The sequence below is a fragment of the Lepisosteus platostomus genome, chromosome 3, assembly GCF_059453375.1.
Source record: "Lepisosteus platostomus isolate fLepPlt1 chromosome 3, fLepPlt1.hap1, whole genome shotgun sequence".
In the NCBI taxonomy this organism is placed as follows: domain Eukaryota; kingdom Metazoa; phylum Chordata; class Actinopteri; order Semionotiformes; family Lepisosteidae; genus Lepisosteus; species Lepisosteus platostomus.
In genome coordinates this window covers 55443052-55465342 of record NC_142613.1, presented here as the reverse complement: position 1 = coordinate 55465342, position 22291 = coordinate 55443052, and the positions used below count along the sequence as shown (strand labels likewise).

General features: G+C 35.3%; 1 protein-coding gene across 3 annotated transcripts in view; it reads left to right on the top strand.

The window, feature by feature from the left end:
* ldah (lipid droplet associated hydrolase) overlaps positions 1 to 22091 on the top strand; it is a 110985-nt gene extending 88894 nt beyond the window's left edge. The window contains exons 7-9 of one of the 3 annotated variants that reach the window (XM_088626142.1): positions 14378 to 14460; positions 20834 to 20898; positions 21221 to 21341. In XM_088626142.1, coding sequence (XP_088482268.1) covers positions 14378 to 14460; positions 20834 to 20854 — 104 coding nt within the window. In that variant the 3' untranslated portion in view covers positions 20855 to 20898; positions 21221 to 21341. The other 2 variants (XM_088626139.1, XM_088626140.1) reach the window with 2 other exon arrangements.
* Positions 22092 to 22291: the final 200 nt, after the last annotated feature.

The following is a 22291-nucleotide window of genomic DNA, read 5'->3' as shown; positions in this document are numbered from 1 at the left end:
GGTAAAAAGGACTATTAGAAATTAATAATCAAGTGGAGACTAAAATAAATAATAAAAAGTTCTTTCATACTGCAACAGCAAAAGAACTGTCCAAGATGGACTATAGTTTATTTCAAGAAACAGCTGTATGAGATCTTGGAATCAATTAACTACTAAATACCTGAAAGGCTAGATGGACTGAATAGCCTCCTATTGTTTGTATCCTTACAGTATGTTCTTATAAAGTATGTTGTTTGTTTATCATGATGGTACACATACTGTATATGTATAATTATAATTAATAGAGAGATGACAGGCATAATTCACAATATGTGTTTCTAGCAGATTAAACTTCCTATGTTTATTTAAAATTCTGTTGTTTCATATCCTTTTAATTAAGTCAAGTAAAGTATTTGTCTAATTTCTGATAAATCAGAAGAACACAGTTTACCTTTGCGTACTATTTTTCATCCATTAGGAAAAAGTAGTATACGCGGCAAATCATTAATTCTAATTTGTAAAATCCAGATTGGAAAAATATTTTTCTCTGACTACCATGTATTATTTTAAACTTTGAGTTATGGTGAAAAAAATCTGCTAATTATACAAACCTTATACAATATTGGCATTGGTTCTACACATTATATTGTCAAGTGATTAATTACAAACAAAATTAGTTTTGAACAAAAATACAAATATGCTAACTGTTGTTTTTAAAATATGTTTTAATATATAAAAAGCTTTTATATTGTGTCTGACCAATGTAATACTATGTAATTTATTTAATAAAAAATATTAACAAAGCATTTTGTACATTGACCTTTCTCTAATATATTAGGTTTTGTGGCTTTCTTCTAGTAATGGGAAATGTTGAAATCTTTTTTGCTGAGCATAATATTAGCAAAGTTACAAATCACAGCCATTATTAAAAGCAGTAGCACCTGCGGTTTCCAGCTATTTAATATAGTTCATTCTTGCTCTTTTAAGAGCTTGTTTTTGCTGGATCAGGTTGAGGTAGTCATAAAGAGATTTGCCAACATCTTGTTTTTTTTCCCCACAAAAGTAGCAACAGTAGGCAGCAGAAGGAAATATCACAGTGACCCATGTACACAGCACAAGACAACACAAATTACTTCTTTTGGTTCAAACATTAGTTTGTACTTACACAGTTTACGGATTGTAGATGGTAAACCGTCATTTCTATAAGTTACCAAAACAAAAAAAAGTCCTGATTTTTGAGAGAAGTGGCTAAGCACCATATATTGCAGTTTAGAATTTATTTTAAATTAAAAATAAATGTTCATATAGTTGATGTGGTTAAGCATTGCTGTAAGGGGCAAATATCTGCTTTGAGCAGTTTGCTTCTGAGGGGAGACATTTGCAACATAATTCAGCAATGTTAAAGGTGATAATAATAATATCTGTCTTTACTTTAAATAGTGCGTTCAAATTCAGTAAACTCAAAACACTTTACAAGACATATTTATCAAATTGCCTAAAATAAAATTTAAAAATACAAACTCAAGAATGTAATATTCTTTGATACAGAATATCAAACAAGTCCAAAAAAGCTTCTGAATTTGTGTGGCTGAGTCATTCTTTTGGGGTGTTGTCCCGGAGCTCTGGGGCACTGCAACAACAGGCTCCTGACACCCACAGAGTGTAGACAAGCAGGGGGAAGACATAGTAAGCTGGAACAGACTAACTGAAGGTCACATGGAGAAAACAGAACAAAAAAAATATCGGCTAGATACTGGTGAGCCATGTCATGAAGAGCCTTGAAAAGAAGTGGAAGGGTTTTAGATCAAGTTGAAATCTGACGGAAGGAAGCCTGTTCAAGGACTCTAAGATCATTTGCATAATAACCAAGTCTGGGTTCTAGATGCCTAATTCTGAAGATATTGTCATTTGTTTAGAGACTCTTTGAAATTGGGCATTACTATGATCATGAATCAGTTTGATATCTCTACCTGAATAAACAACAGTGCTTTTAAATATTTTGTATACTAATTATTGCAATTGACACAAATTCTAATTTAGTGTCCACACATGAGTTGTGAGAATTACATGAGTGTTACTTCATATGAAAAATCTTTTGTCAAACTAAATGGATGGTGAAGAGCTTTGGAGTAGTGGTTAGGGTTCTGAATTTGTAACTGTAAGTCTGTCCATTTAAATCCCAAGTGGAGTACTGCTGTTGTACTTCACTCAGATATCTTTGGTAAAAGACCCCTGCTGTGTATATTGGTAAAGATATAAGTGAGTCTTGTTTATTCAGCACCTGTGCTTAACACAGTCAGTGCCCAGTGTTCCCTATTCAGTATTCTCAATATTCAGTATATTGAATTCAGAAAATGTAAATAATGCAGAAAATACCAATGAGATGTACTGTATGATAGATACATACCTTATTTTTTCAAACAAAAAGCACACAATTTCATTATGGCAGTCTCATAATGTAGTGCACATGACTGAATTCATCCTGTGCCTTAGAAGGGCAGCTTGGCCATCATAACATAGGGTGAATACAGAACAGGATTTAAAAAGGAGCTCAGCTATCAGGAAATTTGAACATGGTAACTTTCGATTCTATCGAATGTATTTTTTCCCTTACGCAGATATCCTTGTTGTGCTTAACCATAATGCTTTCATTTTCCTTCTAAAAATATAGTAGAAGTTGAGAAACATCTTGTGAGGAAACATTACTTGAGCTGGACGGCTGCCTGACACTTTAACAAAGTCATTTTTGGAAGAACAGTTATATTATACTGTAAAGGAAATTCTCTTTGTGTCGATTAAACTTGTTCAGTTTATTTATTTTTTTACAGTACTCTTTTGGCAGTGAATTAAACACTTTGCCTGAGTGTTTATTGGAAAATACTTTCTGTAGGTAGAAAGCTATGGAAGGACCCTTCTGCTTTCTTCTATATTACAGCCATGTGTCCAAGATCAGGCTTCTTTGAACTTGGTTCTTTTAAGGCCTATCACTATTTTAGGTTTTGAACTGTATTTGTGAATCATGTTACTAGGAAGCCTAGGCTAACAAAATACTTTAGTTGGTAGTCCTCAGCTCTTTTCATCTGTTCTCCTGATCTTTACCATCTTCTGACCTTGAAAGCACAGTTTTGCCTTTCGTGTTTAGTTTGACCTTCACATATTTTATGTATTTTTAAAGAGTCCTGTTGATGGTACAGATTCTTGCATCGACAATGCAGGAAAACTCATTCTTTTGTTTATTGCGTGGATGTTTTCAGATCCATGCTTGCATGTTTATTCAGTTTTAGTTTTTGAGACTTTTCTTATTGCATGCGCAGATGTCAAAGAAAGGATAGATCTTATCTTTCTGTACCAGCTGCTTGGCTTGCGCACTGAAAAAAAATGTTTTATTCCATAGGAGTCTACTGAAAAAAATATTAGAAAAGATGGAGTCTTCATAAGCGACTGTACTGCTGACCCAGTGAGCGGTGAACATCTGAAGGGCTACTCATGTGTTCTTACTTTCAGCTTGTGAGTTTTTTTTTAATTTCAGAGCCAAAGGCAAGATCTGTTTTCTAAAGAATAAAACATTGAGCTAGTTAAGAACTCATTACAGAATGCAGAAATTATGTAATAAACATATACAATCATTTCACACATAATGCATAAAGTAATCACCTTGTTGTTTTAGTCTTTATACGATTAGATGACTCAGGTGTTTGTGAAGGTATGCAATAAATACAGAAACCTAATCTATTTTGGTATCTGTTATTACTCCACTATAAACTAATCAAAATGCATCCACAGGGTGAAATCATAACTTGACAGTGAGTCACTTTTGAAAGTGGTTGAATGGTGTGCACAGTGCAGTATACTGGTATAATTAATGTGTAATTTCATGTGTAATTTAAAATTTAATCTTATAGAATTATGGTTTGAGAAATAATTGTCCTAAGAATATTATTACATCTTTTCAATATGAACATAGTGGAAAATTATTTAAAAGCTTTTTCAAATTTGGACAATTGACATTTGTGAAAGTACTGTAAGTCACCATAGTATCGCAAAGAGCGAGAGGTCCCACAAACAGCAGTGTGAAGTGGCCCCACTGTAGTGACTAATTCAATGTGCTGTACGAGCAAATAAGTACAGGTTGTGCAGCAGATATTTTACAGCAGAAATGTTCTGACATAATCTGCATGCACAGTTAACAAGTAAGTGGTATTTGTCAGCACAGCCGTCTCGAAATCGAGTGCAATATTTCTGTTGGATTGAAAGAAATGTCTTCACAAGCTAGCTTGTTTTCAATGTACTGTAGCTTCACTTCACCAGACATTTGCCATCGTTGATTAGCTACATAACACTGTGTTTTCAGAATGTCAGACCTTAAATTTATTCATACAATCATTGGATGATAATTTTTAACCTATAATACATTTATAAATGAAATTAAGTTTGCATACGGTACCTTGCAAAAATTCATCAGACCTTTGTACAGTTTGTGCGTTATGAAGAATCTTAAAAGATTGCAGTCATGACAGGAGAAGACATTAATCTGTGTATATAATATTTGTAATAATATAATGCACTACTCAACACATTCAAAACAAAACAAAGTAGATAAAATTAAAAAGTAAAAATGTATTACTTTAATAAGTCACACAATTAGTTGATTAACCTCTGTGTCTGTCATTGTGTATTAATAGTGTTTCATGTGATGTAAAAATAAACATATACACCTGTTTCTGTATTGTCCCTCAGTCAGGTAGTTGAAGGAGTAGCTTTCAGAACAACTTGGGGATAAAGTTGTATAAAGGCATTGGTCAGGAGGTCAACAGTACGAAACCATTTCTGATGTCCTTAATGTGTCTCTGAGAAATGAAATTCATTCATAAAGAAGTGAAAGGCACCCAAACACTTTCTAAATTAGGCTGCCCATCCAAACTGAGCAGCCAGACAAAGCTGAAACTGCTTAGGGATGCTGTCATGGGGCTAACGGAAACTTAAAAAGAGTCCAGTGGCTAAGATGGGAGACAAATTGACATTTGTAGTCTAAATGCAAAAGTTAAATCTGATGCAAACCCACCAAAGTGCATCACTCCAACTATACTATACTTCTGTCATACTACTGCCACCATAAATACTTTAATGTCAAGCAAAGTGAAGGCAGCTTTGTGTTATAGCCCTGCTTCTTATTAGGAGGGACAGGGAAGCTTATCCAAACAAATGAACGTACATATGTAGCAAAGTGCTGTCAAATCTAAGAGGAAAACCTGCTTCAGACCTAAAACTGGGATGCAAATTCAACTTCTAGTAGGACAATAATCCAAAACAGGAAGCCAAAGCTACACTGCAGTGGCTTAAGAATGAGAAAGTGAATTTCCTTGAGTTACTCAGTCAAAGTCCTGACTGAATTGAGAATCTCTGGAATGATTTCAATAAATACTGTCCATAAGTGAAGCCCAAGCAACATGAGAGAGTTTGTGCAAATCTGCCAAGAAGAATAAGCAAAAACTGGACAAAGCCAGACTTGTGCCTGTGATGGCTGCCAAAGGTGCTTCCACCAAAATAAATTCACAGGTCTGAATATGTATGCACTCCACGTATCTCAGTTTTTTCTCTTAGTTTTTGCTGGCATTTACCATGTTAGTATTCAGTTTGAATATTCAGTTTTTGAGTAAAATCTTGAGTTTAACAGATTTGTATGCATTATTTTGTAGTTTTGCAAAATTGGACACCATAGGAAAGCTTTGAAATTATTTGCAAGGCACTGTATGTGGTAAAACGACTGCCATTTCCACTCATAGTACTATTTGCAATCTAATGTTTCATTTTTTAAAACAATACATATAATAAATTGCAGTATCCTGGGAGTTTTTTTCTCTAAATGTAATGTTTATTTTATCTACTGAAAAACTTTTTAGTTTTCATAGCCTGAGGTTGAATATTTTTACCTTTATATGTTTACTTTCTGCTCATCTTTGAGTCTTAATTCGTTATACCACATACGTTTCAGGCTGCGTTTCAAGAGCGCCCCAGGCATCTAGCTGAATTAACAAGACATATTCCTACAGGTGCCATTAGCCCAAACTGTGATCTACGGGGATTTATTAAACTTAATATCTTTAACCTTATAGGGCTTCCAGAAATAAAAATCTTAAAATGTAAATAGTGTACGTGACCTTTGTAGTGCTTTTGACCTTTTCGTGGGAAACTTTGATGTTACTGTTGTGCTTGTAGTTTGGTGACACTTGTCTATAAAATCCTGCAGAAGATCACTGAGCAAGTATCTTATTGACACAGCACCCCCAAACCATTCTCTGCCAAAGTGCTTAAAAAGGCCCGGAGGGATTCCTGTCTGGAGAACCGAGTGCAGTTCACTCAACAGGCCAGCCTCATCCTATGCAGCCCTTGACCTTTTGGAAAGATACACCAAGACCTGTGATTAGCCCAAAGGGAACTCAGCTGATAGCTCCAGGGAAAAGTGGAGTTTGTCTGACCTGAATTACATTACCATTTTAAAAATAATAAATGATTAGTTAGCTCAAGGTGCTACATTCTACTATAATTGGGGTTCATAGAACTAAACTTTTTCGGAGTTTTTTCTTTTCCTGTCATTGTGATGTATAACATACGAAAGAGCATCTGAGACTGATTTTCAAAAAACAAATGGAAGTGAAAAGAAAATCTACACTTAATTCAATAAATTGTGGTTTATTCTTAGAACAATTGAGTCTTGAAAACATATTTTCAGTCTCTCAGTGCTCACTTAAATCCTGAAAGTGGCTGTCACAAATGTCTCTATAGTCTTTTAACTATTAAAGTCGCTCTCCAAGCATGTTAAACAGATTCAAGATATCAATTACGAACTTTTCCTTTTTTTTTACTGTCTTTTGAAGGTACACTCTTTAGAAAGCCTTTTATTTTCCTTATTCTAAAATACATTTATATTTTTTGGTCAATTTTAAAAGAAAATTCAGAACCATTCATTGTTTTTGCTTTCTTAAGACAAACAAATATTTTAGGTAAGAACAGTGTCTTGACTGCTGCTATGTGTAATAAGACAAGGAACAGTTAAGAACTTCAATAAATGTGGTTCGTTTTCACTGAGGAATGATGAGATGGAATGCTACAGTCTGCCAGGACGAAGCTCATGAGATAACTGTATCAGGGGATGTCTCCTAGATCACTGCTCTGCTCAGCTCCTTCTGTTATATATATATTTGTCTGGCTAGGAGCTTTAGCTTTAGCTCAGTACATGCTTTTAAAAATGCATGTAGCTCAGTACATGGACAGTACATGCTTTTAAAAAAGTGATCCATTCACCAAGATAAATAGCACTGAGGCCACATGCTGCTGTGTTCAGTAAAAATACAGTGTCTCTGAATTATCAATTTACCTTTTGTTTATATCAGGGATGATGTAGGGTTTCATTCCAACTCAGCTCTTAACTTGTATCAGCTGAGTCATTGATTGCTGAGATTCCCAACCCTGGTCCTGATCGTATGGTCTATTGCTGCAGCTGAGTTCATTATCACATGCTGTTTGATCGCAGGTTTCTAGTTGGGGCAGATTAGGACACTTGCTGCAATCATTTAGGTGTGTTAGCTAAAATGTAATCAATTGAACCTTTAAAGCAGGAAAAGCAATACTTTATGTGGGAGTGTCTAATATAATGAGAAGCTTAAGTATTGGGACATTGCAGTGAAATCTATTGCTGCTAAAATTGAAATTTGTATTTCGGTTCAAAAGATAAATATAAGGCAAAGGTACAGAATATCAGCTTTTATTTCTAGATATTTTTATTATAATAATTGCTTACACTTATATAGCACTTTTCTGGACACTCCACTCAAAGAAGTTTACAGATAATAGGGATTCTCCTCCACCCCCGCCAATGTGCTGCCCCCACCTGGATGATGCGATGGCAGCCATAGTGCACCAGAACGCTCACCACACATCCGCTCTCAGTGGGGAAGAGAACGGAGTGATGAAGCCAATTCATAGAGGGGGATTATTAGGAGGCCATAATTGGTAAGGGCCAATGGGAAATAACATCCCTATTCTTTTCGAGAATCTCCTGGGATTTTTAATGACCACAGAGAGTCAGGACCTCAGTTTTTACGGCTCATCCGAAAGACCGCGCCTTTCCCTGTCACTATACTAGAGCAGAATGACCCACATAGACCGCAGGGTGAGCGCCCCCTGCTGGCCCCACTGACACCTCTTCCAGCAGCAACCTTAGTTTTTCCCAGGAGGTCTCCCATCCAGGTACTGACCAGGCTCACACCTGCTTACATTCAGTGGGTTGCCAGTTGTGAGTTGCAGGGTGATATGGCTGCTGGCAGCCATAATGTGCTAATGTGCTAAAGGTGATTTACATTTCCTCTTTCTCCACACCTGCCTTTCTGGAACTTTTGTAAATGTTTATCTTCATCTTGTCTCTCCATAACACTTTGTTCCAGATCTGGCATTTGTGTTTTTAGTGCTGGTGAGAGGTTTATATCTTGCAGTGTAGCTCTTTTAATTTGCCAGCGCACATTGAATTGAAATACTTTCACCCCTGCACCCTGGAGATTTTTCCTTCACAGCTTTTATGATTCTTCTGTCATGAACTGCTATCTTCTTCCTTCGACGACCTGGCCCAGTTGTTGAGCCCTCCAGTGCTTTATTGTTTATTCCAAGACATTCTGTGTTGTGGATTCGGTGATGCCCAATCTATCTGCAATGATTCTAATTAGAAAGGTATTGGCTCAGATGTTCACCATTACTCATTTTTCCATCAAACTGTCTAGTCCTCTTCATGGTTGATACCTTCTCACTCAGTAGGGAGACCCAAAAAGTAAACTCCAAAGGTTGTAACCATGGCTGTATATTTATAGCTCTTTTATGATTTAATAACCATGGCTGTATATTCATAGCTCTTTTATGATTTAATGCTACCTGGAACAATTTCCTGAGCAATTCGAAATGTCTTCCAATACTTATGCTCACCTGTAATAGAGGAATTGAACACAATAAATTACATTGTTCTAACTTGGCTAAATATATACTGTGCAAAATAATACACAGAAATAAAAGCTGAAATTCTATACTTTTGTCTCATGTTAATATTTTGATCTGAAATACAAAATTGCTTAGTATAAATAATAGATTAACAAAAGTAAAACCTAATAAAACATAATGAGCAATGCAAGATACTCAGATGGAATTAGAGATGAACTGTGCTGCCTAAAACTCATGCATGGCTACAGGGAAATTAGATTTGCTAAGACATTTATTAATTGTTATTAGAAAAGAGGAATTGGCATTAAGAAAATAATTTCTGTGGTGACTGAAGGTCTACAGGGTGTAAATCAAATTGTTATGGGTCATTTCAAAACACAGAAGGCATAGCTTGCAAAACTTATTATTTTTTCTTGTGACATTGGCACCTCCACCTTCCACTATTTCCAGCATTTTAAAGAACTTCCAAAACATTGCACAACCCGCGTTGCTGAGTTTGTACATACAAGAACTGGCATCAAAATTTTCTTTCAGGTTTTAGGATTTCCAACTTTTTGTTCCAATTTTTTTCTTTTTTCTGATTAAACCAGACAGCTTTGATACGAGCGACATGGATGTTTCAGTGTTTCAGTAGATGGGTGTTGAAGGTTTTGAAGTGCATCTAATTGAATTCCAGTGCTCAGAGTTATAGAGCTCAAAGTTCTGGGATCTGCGAAAAACACTTGAGGCTACTAAAAGTGACTGCAACTTCTCTGTCATGACCTGTTGGAAGTTCCTGCCAGTGAAATTTGACCGTTTGGAGAAAGTGCCATTTTCACTGCTCTCAGTGAAAACCAACTCATCAAAAACCAAAGCCAAGGCTGTTTCAAAGTCATGCAGTTGTTTCAGTTCAATGTTGTCCGTTTCCTAACTAATGCCAAATCAGCTGCTGCTCATTAAATTCTTTGGCAGAAGTCATTTGAACTGATTAGCATTTCTCTTACAAAAGTGACTAATGTAGTGCTGGACAATCCTGAAAATCATCATTACAATAAAAACCAATGAAGCTTAAATTTATGTTTTCCATTTATATTCTACTCTAGATAATGTTCTGGCTTTTTTTTTTACCAGTGCCTCACCACAGTTGTTCACATTCAAGAAGGGAATTGATTATTAGAACAGGCCTCAGTCGTTCTCAACAAAAGCCTTTTAGTAATGTGCGTGTGATCCACAATGTTGAAAGCCCCATTTATAAATGGGACTGTGTACAAATGCTGTGTGTACATATTGTTCTGCTTTCACTTTTAATAACAAACCAGAATTAGTCTGCCATTTACAATGAGTAATGTGTGGTTAATCTGCGTAGGAAAGGGGGCAAGGGGTTCGTAAGCCAAAATCCTGAGGAATATTTATTTATAGTAAGAGATATAATTAAAATTCAGACACATCATATGTTTATTTCTGTTACGAAAATAGCACACAGAGATCTAAAAAGCATCATTTTTAAAACCTCAGCTGTGCTTTAAATCAGATTTAAAAAAATTAAAGGGCACTGTTGAATAATACATTTGGTTTCATTGTATGCAAGAGGACTGAAATGACCAAACAAAAACTGGACACCACAGATCTATTTTAGTAAAAAAAAAATAGAGATCACTTTCATAAATCATAAACATTTTTAAGGTGGACTGCGGGTTTCAAGTAGTTTACTTTAATGAAAAACTTTTATATTGAACAGAAACTACACCTACTGTACACCTGCTTATGACTGGAAAACTCTGGTTCAGTTTCGTAAAAGGAGAGTGGCCTGTAATTAGTTTTAATTTTGAGGAAAATAAATCTCATGTTGAATCTGATCTTTAGACCTCTCAATAAAATGAGAATTGATGGACACATGACCAAGTCTGATTCAGCTTATTTTGTGTCTGTTTCTTCTACTCTTGGGAGCATATCTGAGCCTTTCCAAAGAAGCTTGAGGGTAACACTTCCTGGAGTTACATTCAGGGAAACTGATAGATGTCTGAAACAGCATGATTCTGTTTTGGAGACCGGCAAGGGCTATTTATCAAAGGTGCCCCACTCATTACATCATACTGTATGTTGCACAAGCCCAGCTGTTTCATGGAGATGTTGGAGCCCCAGCATCACCACAGGAACTGCACATTTCCTGAATTGAATCTGTACAGAATGTTTACTACAAAGCCAGTCAGGGAAGATGTTTTTGAAGTGTTATACAATTATATTCCATACAATTCTATTTTTGTTAATATTCAGATTTGTCCTCTTTGTTTGGGGCATACATTTGGGAATATAAGTTTAAAAACAGACAAGAGGACAAAGGTTTTTACATTTTATATGATCACAAGATTTGTATTTATATTTCACAAAATGTTATCCATTTAACATTTTTGTGTCTTAAACAGAAAAGTAATCTAAATACACCTACACCCCTAAAACAGCTTGTTTAGTATAAGGTTTTTATATCCTTGCTTAGTTGACCAGTCATGTGCTAATTTAAGATACATATATGGAAATTAATTTTGAGCAAATTAACATTTTTTCACTTTGGCAGCTAAGGGTGAGTTGAGAATTGGCACTCTTAAACATTACATTTTTACTGTGCAACAAAATCCCGTTATAAACTCTCACCCTTTAAAGGTAATAATTTTGTTTAAACAAACATTCATGCCAACTAACTACTGTCCTAGTAGTAGAAAAATTCTCCATTTCAGTTATAACTGTCAGTTTTGCCTTTTGTTTTGCCTGTGGATTGATGAAAAAGTTAAGTTAGGTACTTCGTATAACCTTTGAAGAACTGTGTTGTTAGGGATATTATCAAATACTTGCATTTAATTTTCAAATCTTAGTGTATCACGGCTATGTTGATCAGTTTGTTTTTAGATTACTTTTCTGTTTAAAACACAAAAACGTCAAACTTTGTGAGATGTAAGGAAAGTTTTGTGATATTATAAAATGCAAAAAACTTTTTTTAACATTAAAATGTTTGGAAATATCTTTTGATATTTCACTGAAGATGTGTTTCTTAATATCCGAATGATAAAAATACAAGGTGGATATTTTTATTAGATTGGTATTAGGAATTGCCTGAAGCTAGGTTTTTATTAATTTTACTTTAAAAGTCTGCTTTCATGAAACAATATGTTTAACTTCATAAGAAAAATCATAAAATGCCATGGAGACATGATCATTTAAATCACAGATGCACCAATAAGTTTAACAATATAGAGTTTGCTTAAAACACAAGTGAAGAAGGCCTAGAAAGCACAGAGATGCTCTTATGTTATAATTCACACGAAAGAAAAGGAAAGCCACCAGGAAAAAGGTTTATTGGCAGAGGAAAGATTGCAGATGGAATTTTGGACCAATGGGTATTGTAGAAAGTGAGCATAATTTAAATACAGCAGACAAAAATACAGGAGGCTGTTGTTCTGAATAATAGAATTTCACATTATTTGAATAAAAGAAATTCTTACAGAAGCTTTAACTCTCTTGGGCTGTCATTGCTATATATAATGTCTTACAGAGTAGTATCATATGGCAGTCCAAAACTGCTTTTGTCTTAAATGAAAAAAAATCCCAAGATCTACATGTCATGTCTGAGAATTATAACAGCTGCGTTTTTGCATGTGTGTGTGTGTGCACGTTTGTGGGTCACAGATTTCTTCTACGAGACTTCCGGAAGTGTATTTAAACCTAGATTTACATTAAATTTCACTAAGATTAACAAGAAAATACTTTCTCTATCATTTACAATCACAATCCAGCAGAATGGTAGTTAGTAGTTCAAAAAATTAAATGAAAACAGGCATTTTATTTGATTTTTATTTTATTATAGGCTTTGATTTGTAGCTGGCTACAACTGTTGATTGAAGCAGAGTTATTATGGGGTCTAAAATGACTACTATTAAGGTTTCATATTATTCAATCAAGTTTAACTGTGTTTTCTTCCTCTTTTAACTCAAGACCAGGCATCTACAGACTCTTTGAAAGCTTAGCTCAAGGAATCTCAGTTTCACTCTGTTGGGATGAAATTTAAATTACTGTTTCATTAGACAGAGGATAAACAGATATGCATTTGTCCTACGTCTCCGAGTGGTAATATAATATAATTTTTTTATTTAATTTAAGGACAGATATATTTTTGTAACATATGTGGCTCACATCTGTTAATCAGCTCCTTTTGATTCCACTGCCTTGCTATCACCCCAGTCTTGCACAATACAAGTATTCAGGGACTTCATTTTGCTCCTGTCACTAATAGTTTCTCCTGTAAATCAGAGGAAATGTAGTTCTTGCTTTCTGACACCCGTGGAAACTAACGTCATCAGGTTCTGTGGTATATACAAAGTACATTTAATGCTATTTAAAAGGAAAAACTAAATTATTTTAAGGAAAACTGTGATATCTGAAAGCTGAAACAAACTAAGTACCTTGTTCCATATTTAACTGCTTTGCTCTCATTTAAAAAAAGAAATCCTGTATTTCACTGCTTTGTGTTTAAAGTTTTACAGTGTGTGCTTGAGACACAAGCCGATAAAGTATATAGATTCGGATTCATTTCATTCATTCATAAAATATCATTCTCAAGCTAACATTAAACCTCTAGCTATCTTGTAACAGACCCAATTAGGTGGAAATTTGAGAAAGCCAGGGAACCCAAATCCATAACGGAATGGAAATGAAGGATCTGTATGAAGAGTTTTGAGGAAATGAGGGTTCAGGCAGGATATTAATTCAGTTCTTGTATAATATGTTGGTACCATGAGATGAGGTTGCCATTGTCTCAAGGTCAAGTCATTTTCTTTTGTTAATCATTTTTATTAGCCAATGAATCTTTAGATAAAAAGGGGACTTTTCACCTCTTTAGACAGTTAGTTGATTGATTGATTGAAATAGATCGAAATATTTATTTTTATGCACTTTCATTTCATTTAATGCAGGTATTCATTTATATGTTGCATATACAGTATTAAGGCTTTGCAACAAAATGTAGATGCAGTGTTGTTCCAAAAGTACTGGTTGTAACAAAATAAATAATCAAAGACAAGTTTAAAAACACCTTAAAAAATCAGTGGCACTCTAAAACTAAAAAACTTCAGAGTCGTTTATGAGACAGGTAACTTACCATATGCTCAGTAATTCTACTGATAAGATTCTGACTCTCCTTGGGAACAATAATCAACCATCTCTACACATTTTTTATGTTGTGTTGTAACAAAAACAATAAATAAGCAGCTCATCTAAGCACAACAGAGTAATGAAACCTCACTTCAAGAACAATTTTTAAAAGACGGAAGATATTAGCCTCTTAAGAAAATATACTGTAACTATGCCCTCCACTACTCCCTTTAACAATGCAATATTCAGGATAGATGTTTTCATTGGAGAAATACAATGTACTTCTTTGTCTTGCCAGCAAACGCCATGTATATGGGAAGCCAAGAAATGGTACAAGTTTTGGACAGAGACAATTCAACCATAAAACAACATTTGGACAAGGTAAGAAATAAAATGTTTAGTTCTTAATTAAAGTACGTGTACTTAAATCCATCACTTATTGTTATCTGTTTAGTTTCAATTAAATGAATAGATATTGTACCAGTTCAAAGCTATCTTTGCAGGTATGCAAGTTATGTGTGATGCATAATGTTTCTTTCTATAAGGTGTGGTGTAGGTGTAGTCTGCTATTTATAACTGTCCTACCAATAGCAACACTATTTAAATCTCATTTAAGTTAAGATTGACTTCCTGTAGACCATAATCCCATCTGTAGTTACTGCATCATTGTTCTTGTGATGCGAAAACTGATGCTTTATCATTAATCCTTGATTTTTGCTTGATAAATACAAAAAATGGGTTTCTCTTCCCCCTTTAGTAATTGTGGTTTTATTAGGAATGGGAGGGGTGCTGTCTTTGGCTGTAACTCTTTACAAAGGTCAAAAGGTTAATTTTCTTGGTAACCTTTTGAATAGAAGTGATTCAGATACGCTGGTGATAGCACAGGAGCACCCAGCCATTAAATAGCTTACAGCTTAATTCAGCAAAGAACCCAGGGCTAGTGTTTTAATGGTCTGTTGTTTGTTAACCAGTTCCCTAGTTCATTGAACGCCAGCATAGAGGAAGTTGTCTGAGTCACTGCCACTTGAACTATGACTCTGTGAACAGACAGGTGACAGCTGAGAAGGTGTAGGAATAGTTCCGGACAATAAAGTGTTTTATCCTTAGTATAAATGACTTTCCTGTTTTCCTTCCCATATTCTTTCATCTACCCATTCCATGCACTTTTCATTAGGCACAAAAATGTGCCTAATGGACACACTGATATTCAAAATAAGCACAAGGCACAGTTCGTAGACTACTTATTTCTACTAATACTAATGTATTCTTGTGCATCAGGTTTGTTGGCCAATTTTTTGTTCCTTAGTGGAAAAGCACAAAATTCAGTTTTCAGGGTTTATTTCCTTTTCTGCATTTGTGAGTATATACATGTACATAAGTATGAGTAGTATACTCACACAGGCTGTGTGACAAGTGCTTTGTGGGGCAAACCACAAATCTAAAGACAACAGCTGGATACACACTGGCATCTTCATGATACAGAGTATGAAAAAATTAAAGATTGATGTTGCCTCCATTCATGGTCAGGCTGCAATGAATAATGGAAAAGAGGTGACTCAGATTTGCCAGACTGCATCTGAATGACAAGTGGAGCCATGTTGAGAAAACACTCATTTCCACTGTGAAATATGATGGCGGTTTAACATTATTTGGAGTTATTTTGCATCTACCTGTCCTGGAAATGTGAGCGACACATATCAGGACATTTTGGCCAAATACCTGGTTCCCTCTGCCATGAACAGGACAAAATGGGCAATTCCATAAGAAAATAAGAATATAAGAAAGGCTAAAAATGAGAGGAAAGCATTCATCCAATCTAGCTCATTTGGTTGTTAATAATTGATCTAAGGATGTCATTCAGCCATTTCCTGAAAGAAGTCAGGGTATTGGCTTTAACAACATGCCTGGATAGGCTTGTTCCATACTCCCACAAGCCTTTCAGTAAAGATGGGCCTCCCTAATTAATGTTAACGAAAATACATTTCCACATAGTTTTCACTTGGGCCCTGTTTCACTTCATCCTGATGAAGTCCGCTAGGTAGATTTTGAAAACTTGTATGAAGTCCCTGGCAATCTTCTCTATTCAAGACTAAAAAGGATCAGTTCCATCAGCCAGAGCATTCCCTTCAGCCCTGGAAATAATCTGGTTGCTCTTCTCTGGACATATTCTAGAGCAGCATTTTCTTTTGAAAATTGTACATGATATTATTAATGAGGTATTACTTGTTCATTGTACAATTTTAACATCACACCCCTTGATTTACATTCTATTCTCTATGCTTAACTGCATATACTGTACAAACATTTTGTTAGCCTTTTTGTTTCTCCACATTTTATAGAAGATAAAGTTTTCATAAGTTTTTTCATCTGTAGCTCATTGCTTCCCATTTTGTATTTATAATTTATATTTTTTTACATGCATGCAAAACTTTGCACTAGTCTACATTAAACATCATCTGCCATGTGTTTACCCAGTCTTGAATTTTATGTAAATCTATTTTATTTCAATTTGTAGCTTCTGCAGTGTTTACTAATCCTCATAATGCGGTATCATTTGCAAACCTGGCTGGTTTACTTACCATACCAGAATCTAGATTATTGATATAAATTAAGAATACCAATAGTACAAATCCCTTTGCTACTCCTCCAATTTATCGTACCCCAATTTGTCCTTTCACTCTTTATCTGAAATAAAATCTAATAAAAAACTTTTTTATAACACTAATCTAAATCCTCGCCCTTGTGTTCCCCTGAATGTCTGCTGTCTACAGGTTGCGAATTAAACTTTTAAGAGGAGCTTTATCAAAAGCCTGAAAATCTAAATCTACTGTATTGTTGATGATTCTGAAAATCTAATTACACCACATCATATGCCTTGTGTGCACTCTTATTACTTATTCAAAGAACTCTAACAAGTTGGTCATGCAAGACCTACCTTTCCTAAATACATTTTGACTGTTCTCTAGGATATTGTTTTCATACAGGTAATCCTCTTGTTTAGCTTCACTGTTTCCATAACTTTATGTGCATATTTGCATCCATAGAAGCCAAATCCCAGACTGAAAATGATCCAAACCATTCAAATTGGTTGACTGGCTACCTCAATTCAATCAAACATTTGTGGTTCAAACCTGGGAACACAGTTCACAAATGGAAATTTAAAGAGACTGAAAGATCTAGAGTAGTTCTGTCTGGGGAATGGTGAAATATACCACTGCTACAGGCTCATAGCACACTACAGGAGGGGTTTTGTGAGTGTGATTCAGCTGAAACAGGGTTTGCTAAATACTAACTACAAGAGTGTGAGTAATTGTGACCCTCATGTTTCCTGGAGTTTAAATTAATGATTTTTGGTAAATATGACCTTTCCTATTTGCAATGCTGTTAAGTCTACATTATGACATTTTTTTCAGCAGGACACAAAATCCTATCCATAAATGTTTTCGGAGGGCACTTTGTCTCACTCCTCACTATATGCCAATTTTCTATTTCTATTAAGTCATAACAGTGTTAGTGTAATTGTGTGCACATGCAGAAATAATCATGTATGTAGTAATTTAAAAGAGATGATCAGGGGTACTTTATTCCAACCAGTTTGTGGCTACTACTCCCTAAAGATAGGGATATTTACACTTGGTAATATTCACCTTGATAATGGGCCCTAAACATCAGGCTGATTCTGAGACTTTGGTGCTTCCCTTTGTATGGCTTTTACTCTGCATTACAAATGGAGCTTATTGAGGAAAGAATGCAGATCACATTTCACACAGACGAGCGCGTTCTAATGCTGACATGAAGCAGAGCACAGCGCACTGTGTGTTAAGCATGAGGGTATGTGGAGTTTATCTCTCACCATTTAAAAAGGTGATATCATTTCATTTTTAAAGTTTATCTTTTCTAAAACTCTGACCTTAGCTAACCTCATCCTTCATAATGTAACCTTGTAGAGGCTGTGCAAAACAAAACAGCAACAAACCAATTAATATTGAATTTCAGGTTGTTTGACTTAGTTGAAATTTTTGACTATAGCTGTAGTATTGGTGATGTAATGCAGTGTATTTACATATTTACATATTTTGTGTCTTGTATAGTCTGAATGTAACTTTTATTATCGCACCATAATTAACTTGATGACAAGCTGGCTGCTGTGAGACTTTTTATTCCCTCCTTAGTGAGATGAGAGTGAGCTTTTCCCAGACTCCTGATTGTACTGCCCAGGAATGTTTGTCTTTTCGTGTCAGGAGGGCTGTGTTTTTGGGCCCTGCTAAAATGGTTTTGCAGCTAAAAAGTCAAATACACACTTATGACTTCAATGGAAAGGCCCGTGTTTCTCTTGCATGTTGAAAATTAAAAATCTGTTTAATTGTGAATCTTGAATACCACGTTTATTTTAATTGTATTCTATTGTGGTATCTCTAAGGTTTTAGTTTTCTTGCTGCCTTCCTCCCCAACACTTTTTACTTATAGACCTATCTGACATCTCTGTAGAAGCCCCGGCTTCTTTCAAGAAATAGCCTAGATGAGGTGCTTCAGTCTGGACACCGAGGGTTGTGGGACAAGCTACAGTACCCAGCCCTGTTGTTGAAAACCGATAACTTGGCTTCTTTCAAAAAACAGCTGGATGCGATGCTTGGTTCAATTAGCTACTGACTACCAAGCAGTCTAGATGGGGCCAAACTCCTCTTGATTAGATCTGTTTTTTTATGTACTTATGAATGTTGCTGTTCTCACTGCTAACATAGCAGCTCATAAGCTAAGCTCCAGGCTATCCAACACCAATGACACTTCAGCACTCTGGGAACCTTTGGCACCATCCTGTAATGACATAGCTCACACTCAAGCTGACAGTGTCAAGTCTGTAGCATTTAGTATGCATTCAGGATGTCTCTGAATATTACATCAGCATAGGGCATTGGGAACTGTCAATTCCCTACATGAAAAGGCTGCATAAAAAGGGCACTTACAGCAATTAACTATCACAAAAGATGCAAATTAAGTTTGGTTTCTGACTGAGGACTGAAGTTATGAAATTATTATAGAACATAAACAGGCTGTCCACTCTGTGATAGATGCAGTGGCATTCTTCTGTTTAAAACAAAATAGAACAAGAGGCACTTCCACAGCCAGAACACAAAAGGAAGAAATCCTGGGGAAGACTGGCTTGGCTGATTTAGTTTAATAAAATATAGTCCATAGCCTCAGTGCATGTCTAATCTGATGGCCTTCATAGTCTGACTGGATGAGCCCAGCTCGCTTAACTGCCATTCCTAGCATTTAGTCTGAGATTTTTCCCGTGACCAGTCAAAACTCATATAGAATCAAAGTACCCAGTTTACAGCAGAAGAGCCGCTTACAGCCTCTTTACTGTATTCAAGAACTTACATATAACAACTAATAATACAATCACCCAAAACAGACTCAAAACAGCTCTGATGATTTTGTCCTTATAATATGGATAATCATGCCACCATTTTTCCAAACTGCCATAATTGAAAAAAATCTTCAAATGCATTGACAAGTAAATATAAGCAGCAGATTTAATTTAATTAGTAACTTGGTTTTCCATTTCTGCCAGCAATTTTTCTGAATATGACCTCATTATTGTGGAGATTTAGTGAAATGCTTCACTTCAGAGCTACTTACACTGCATTTATAGAACATTCTTGTTAAATTCAAAACTTACAAAACTTTTCATTTTCTCTCTGCTATCTGATAACAAGTAGGAGCATATGGCTTTTTGAATTCCCTTCATTATATATTGAATGATTAGGTAGGCTTTTTCTTTTATTTGCCTTGCTATTTTAAAAAATGGCCCCAAAAGGTTTTTCAGTAGCCTATTAATTTGATTTTTCTGAACCACCCTGAAATGGAGATAAAATGAGTTATTTCGATTTTGGAGGTAATTGGCATTTCTGATTATGTCCCATTGCTGGGCACTCTGGGAAAGTCCCACCCATAGATGATTCTATCATTTTAGCCAGAAGGCTAAATTAAGTTAAGGGGCTTAGTGAATGAAGCAGAGCAGTGGGGTATAATTGGAAAACATTCTTTGGGCACTGTGAAGTCTGTCTAACAAAAGTGACAAGAAATAAGAGCAAGAGATATTCCAACTCCTCCATGTACTACCTTATACATGCAACATATGCACGTTTGTTGAAAATGGGCTTTCACACATCCTGGGAGTCCAGTGCAATTTCAAGAAAATGCATTTTTGTTATTTTATTCATGATTTAAGCAGACACCTGAACAGAGTTTAATCTTGCTCTAAGACAGTGTTTTTGGAAAGAAGATATGTGTTCATATGTGGGATTGGGGAGAATTGTTATGGTTCTGTTTTCACTGTTGCAGTCCTCTAAAAACCCTGATCAGGTATGCTGATGTTTTAGTTCATGTTATGAGATTATTTAAATGTGCTACTGCAAATACAAAAGTTGTTCAAACCAGGAGGATATAATGCAATTAGCTATGTATCTAATGCATTTGGTGCATTTCTGTAACAGATTCCATCTTTTATCTCATATGTTTTTGCTGGACACCTCTGTTCTTGATTACTTTATTTTCATTTTTCATTTTATTTTCATTTTTACTTCCTCACACACTACTGAGGTCCCAACATTTACTCACCTCTATAAATGACACAAAGCACAAAGGCATGCAATTGGGAGGGTGAGGTTGATGTATCGGTGGTGAGTGCTTGTTGACTTTGGCTAAGAACCCATAAGTAGAGCTAAATAAGCTTTTTCTGTCTCCCCAGCTGGTAATGGTGAACTGCTGAGCTTGATTGGTTTCACTTGAATGAGACGTACCAGCAGCTGACAGGTGCCCGTTGGACGTCAGGGAGTTCCAGTTAACCTTTTGTTTAGTGACATTAGGACATAAAAAGGCTACAGATAAGAGACCATTCAGCCTATCTAGCTCATTTGGTAGACATTTAGGTAGCTTGGTTCGAACTTGTCCATACAATTGCTTTAGTTGTGTGAGATGCAGGAAAAAAGAATACAAATTAAATTCTACTGTGGGGAGAAAAACAGGCCTCACTGAATTTGCACTTATCTGTCATTTATGTGATAAACTTGTGAAACAGACAATTACTGTATACAGTATCTTTGTTCATTAATCAAATGTTTTTTTTCTGTCCTAGCTCATATTTTACTATGGTGCAAATGACCACTGGTGCCCAACACAGTATTATGAAGACATAAAGAAAGATTTCCCAGAAGGCAACATTCAACTTTGTGAGAAAGGGATTCGACATGCCTTTGTGTTGGATGCTAGCAAAGACGTGGCTTCAATGATCACGGAATGGATTCGTACTGACCTGGAAAACCTGTAGCTTTGCAGAAACTTGCCTTCACAGAAGAATCGCCCATTTACAGGGTTTGTACTTAATCTGCAAAACCAAGGTCTCTTAACCTGAAGTACAAAACATTGTCAGTGTAGAAGCTTTCACAACTACTCAACCATGTTTTTTGTTTCGCTCAAGATACATTGACCTGTTGTGGAAAAAATGTAGATTTTGCAAAGATGTTTGTATAATTTAAAAAAATTGGAGTGGGTTCTAATATAGTTTAGACACTATATCTGGTTAGAAATGACAAATATGAATATATGTATGTATAAATGTCTAATCTGGTATAAATTGTATGTCATAATTATATTACAAGGTATATATTTTAAATGTGTTGTTGTTGTTTAATTGGTTTATTCAAATTTCAATCTACTGTAACTATGTATTCCATGTACTGTACATTATAATACCAGTATGACAGCTCTCCATCGTTGTCAGATGATAGACGTGATAAATATTAATTTATGTGTGTTAATCTAAATATCCATCATCACTGTACATTGGTTTTATTTCAAAATGCAAGGTCCGAACATTTGTAGTTTATAATTTGGATAATGTAATTTGTGTAAGTTATTGTGATTTAGTATATGTAAAAAGAAGAATGACGCAGATTAAAAGCCAACCTATTTTACTGGTTTTCAGTCCTGCGAAAAGCAGCACTGATTTATTAAGTATGCTTTTTTTGTATGCAGCCTTTTGTTTTGCATCATGTTTGGGTCTGAACTTTCTGAAGGTTTGCTAATAAATTTGTCTTTACATTCTCAAATCCTATTAATATAGAATATTTTTCCAATTTTGTTTTGTTTTTCCTGTATTGCATGAAATGGCCTTTAAAAACAAAGGTTTGCAGGAATCCCTGACATA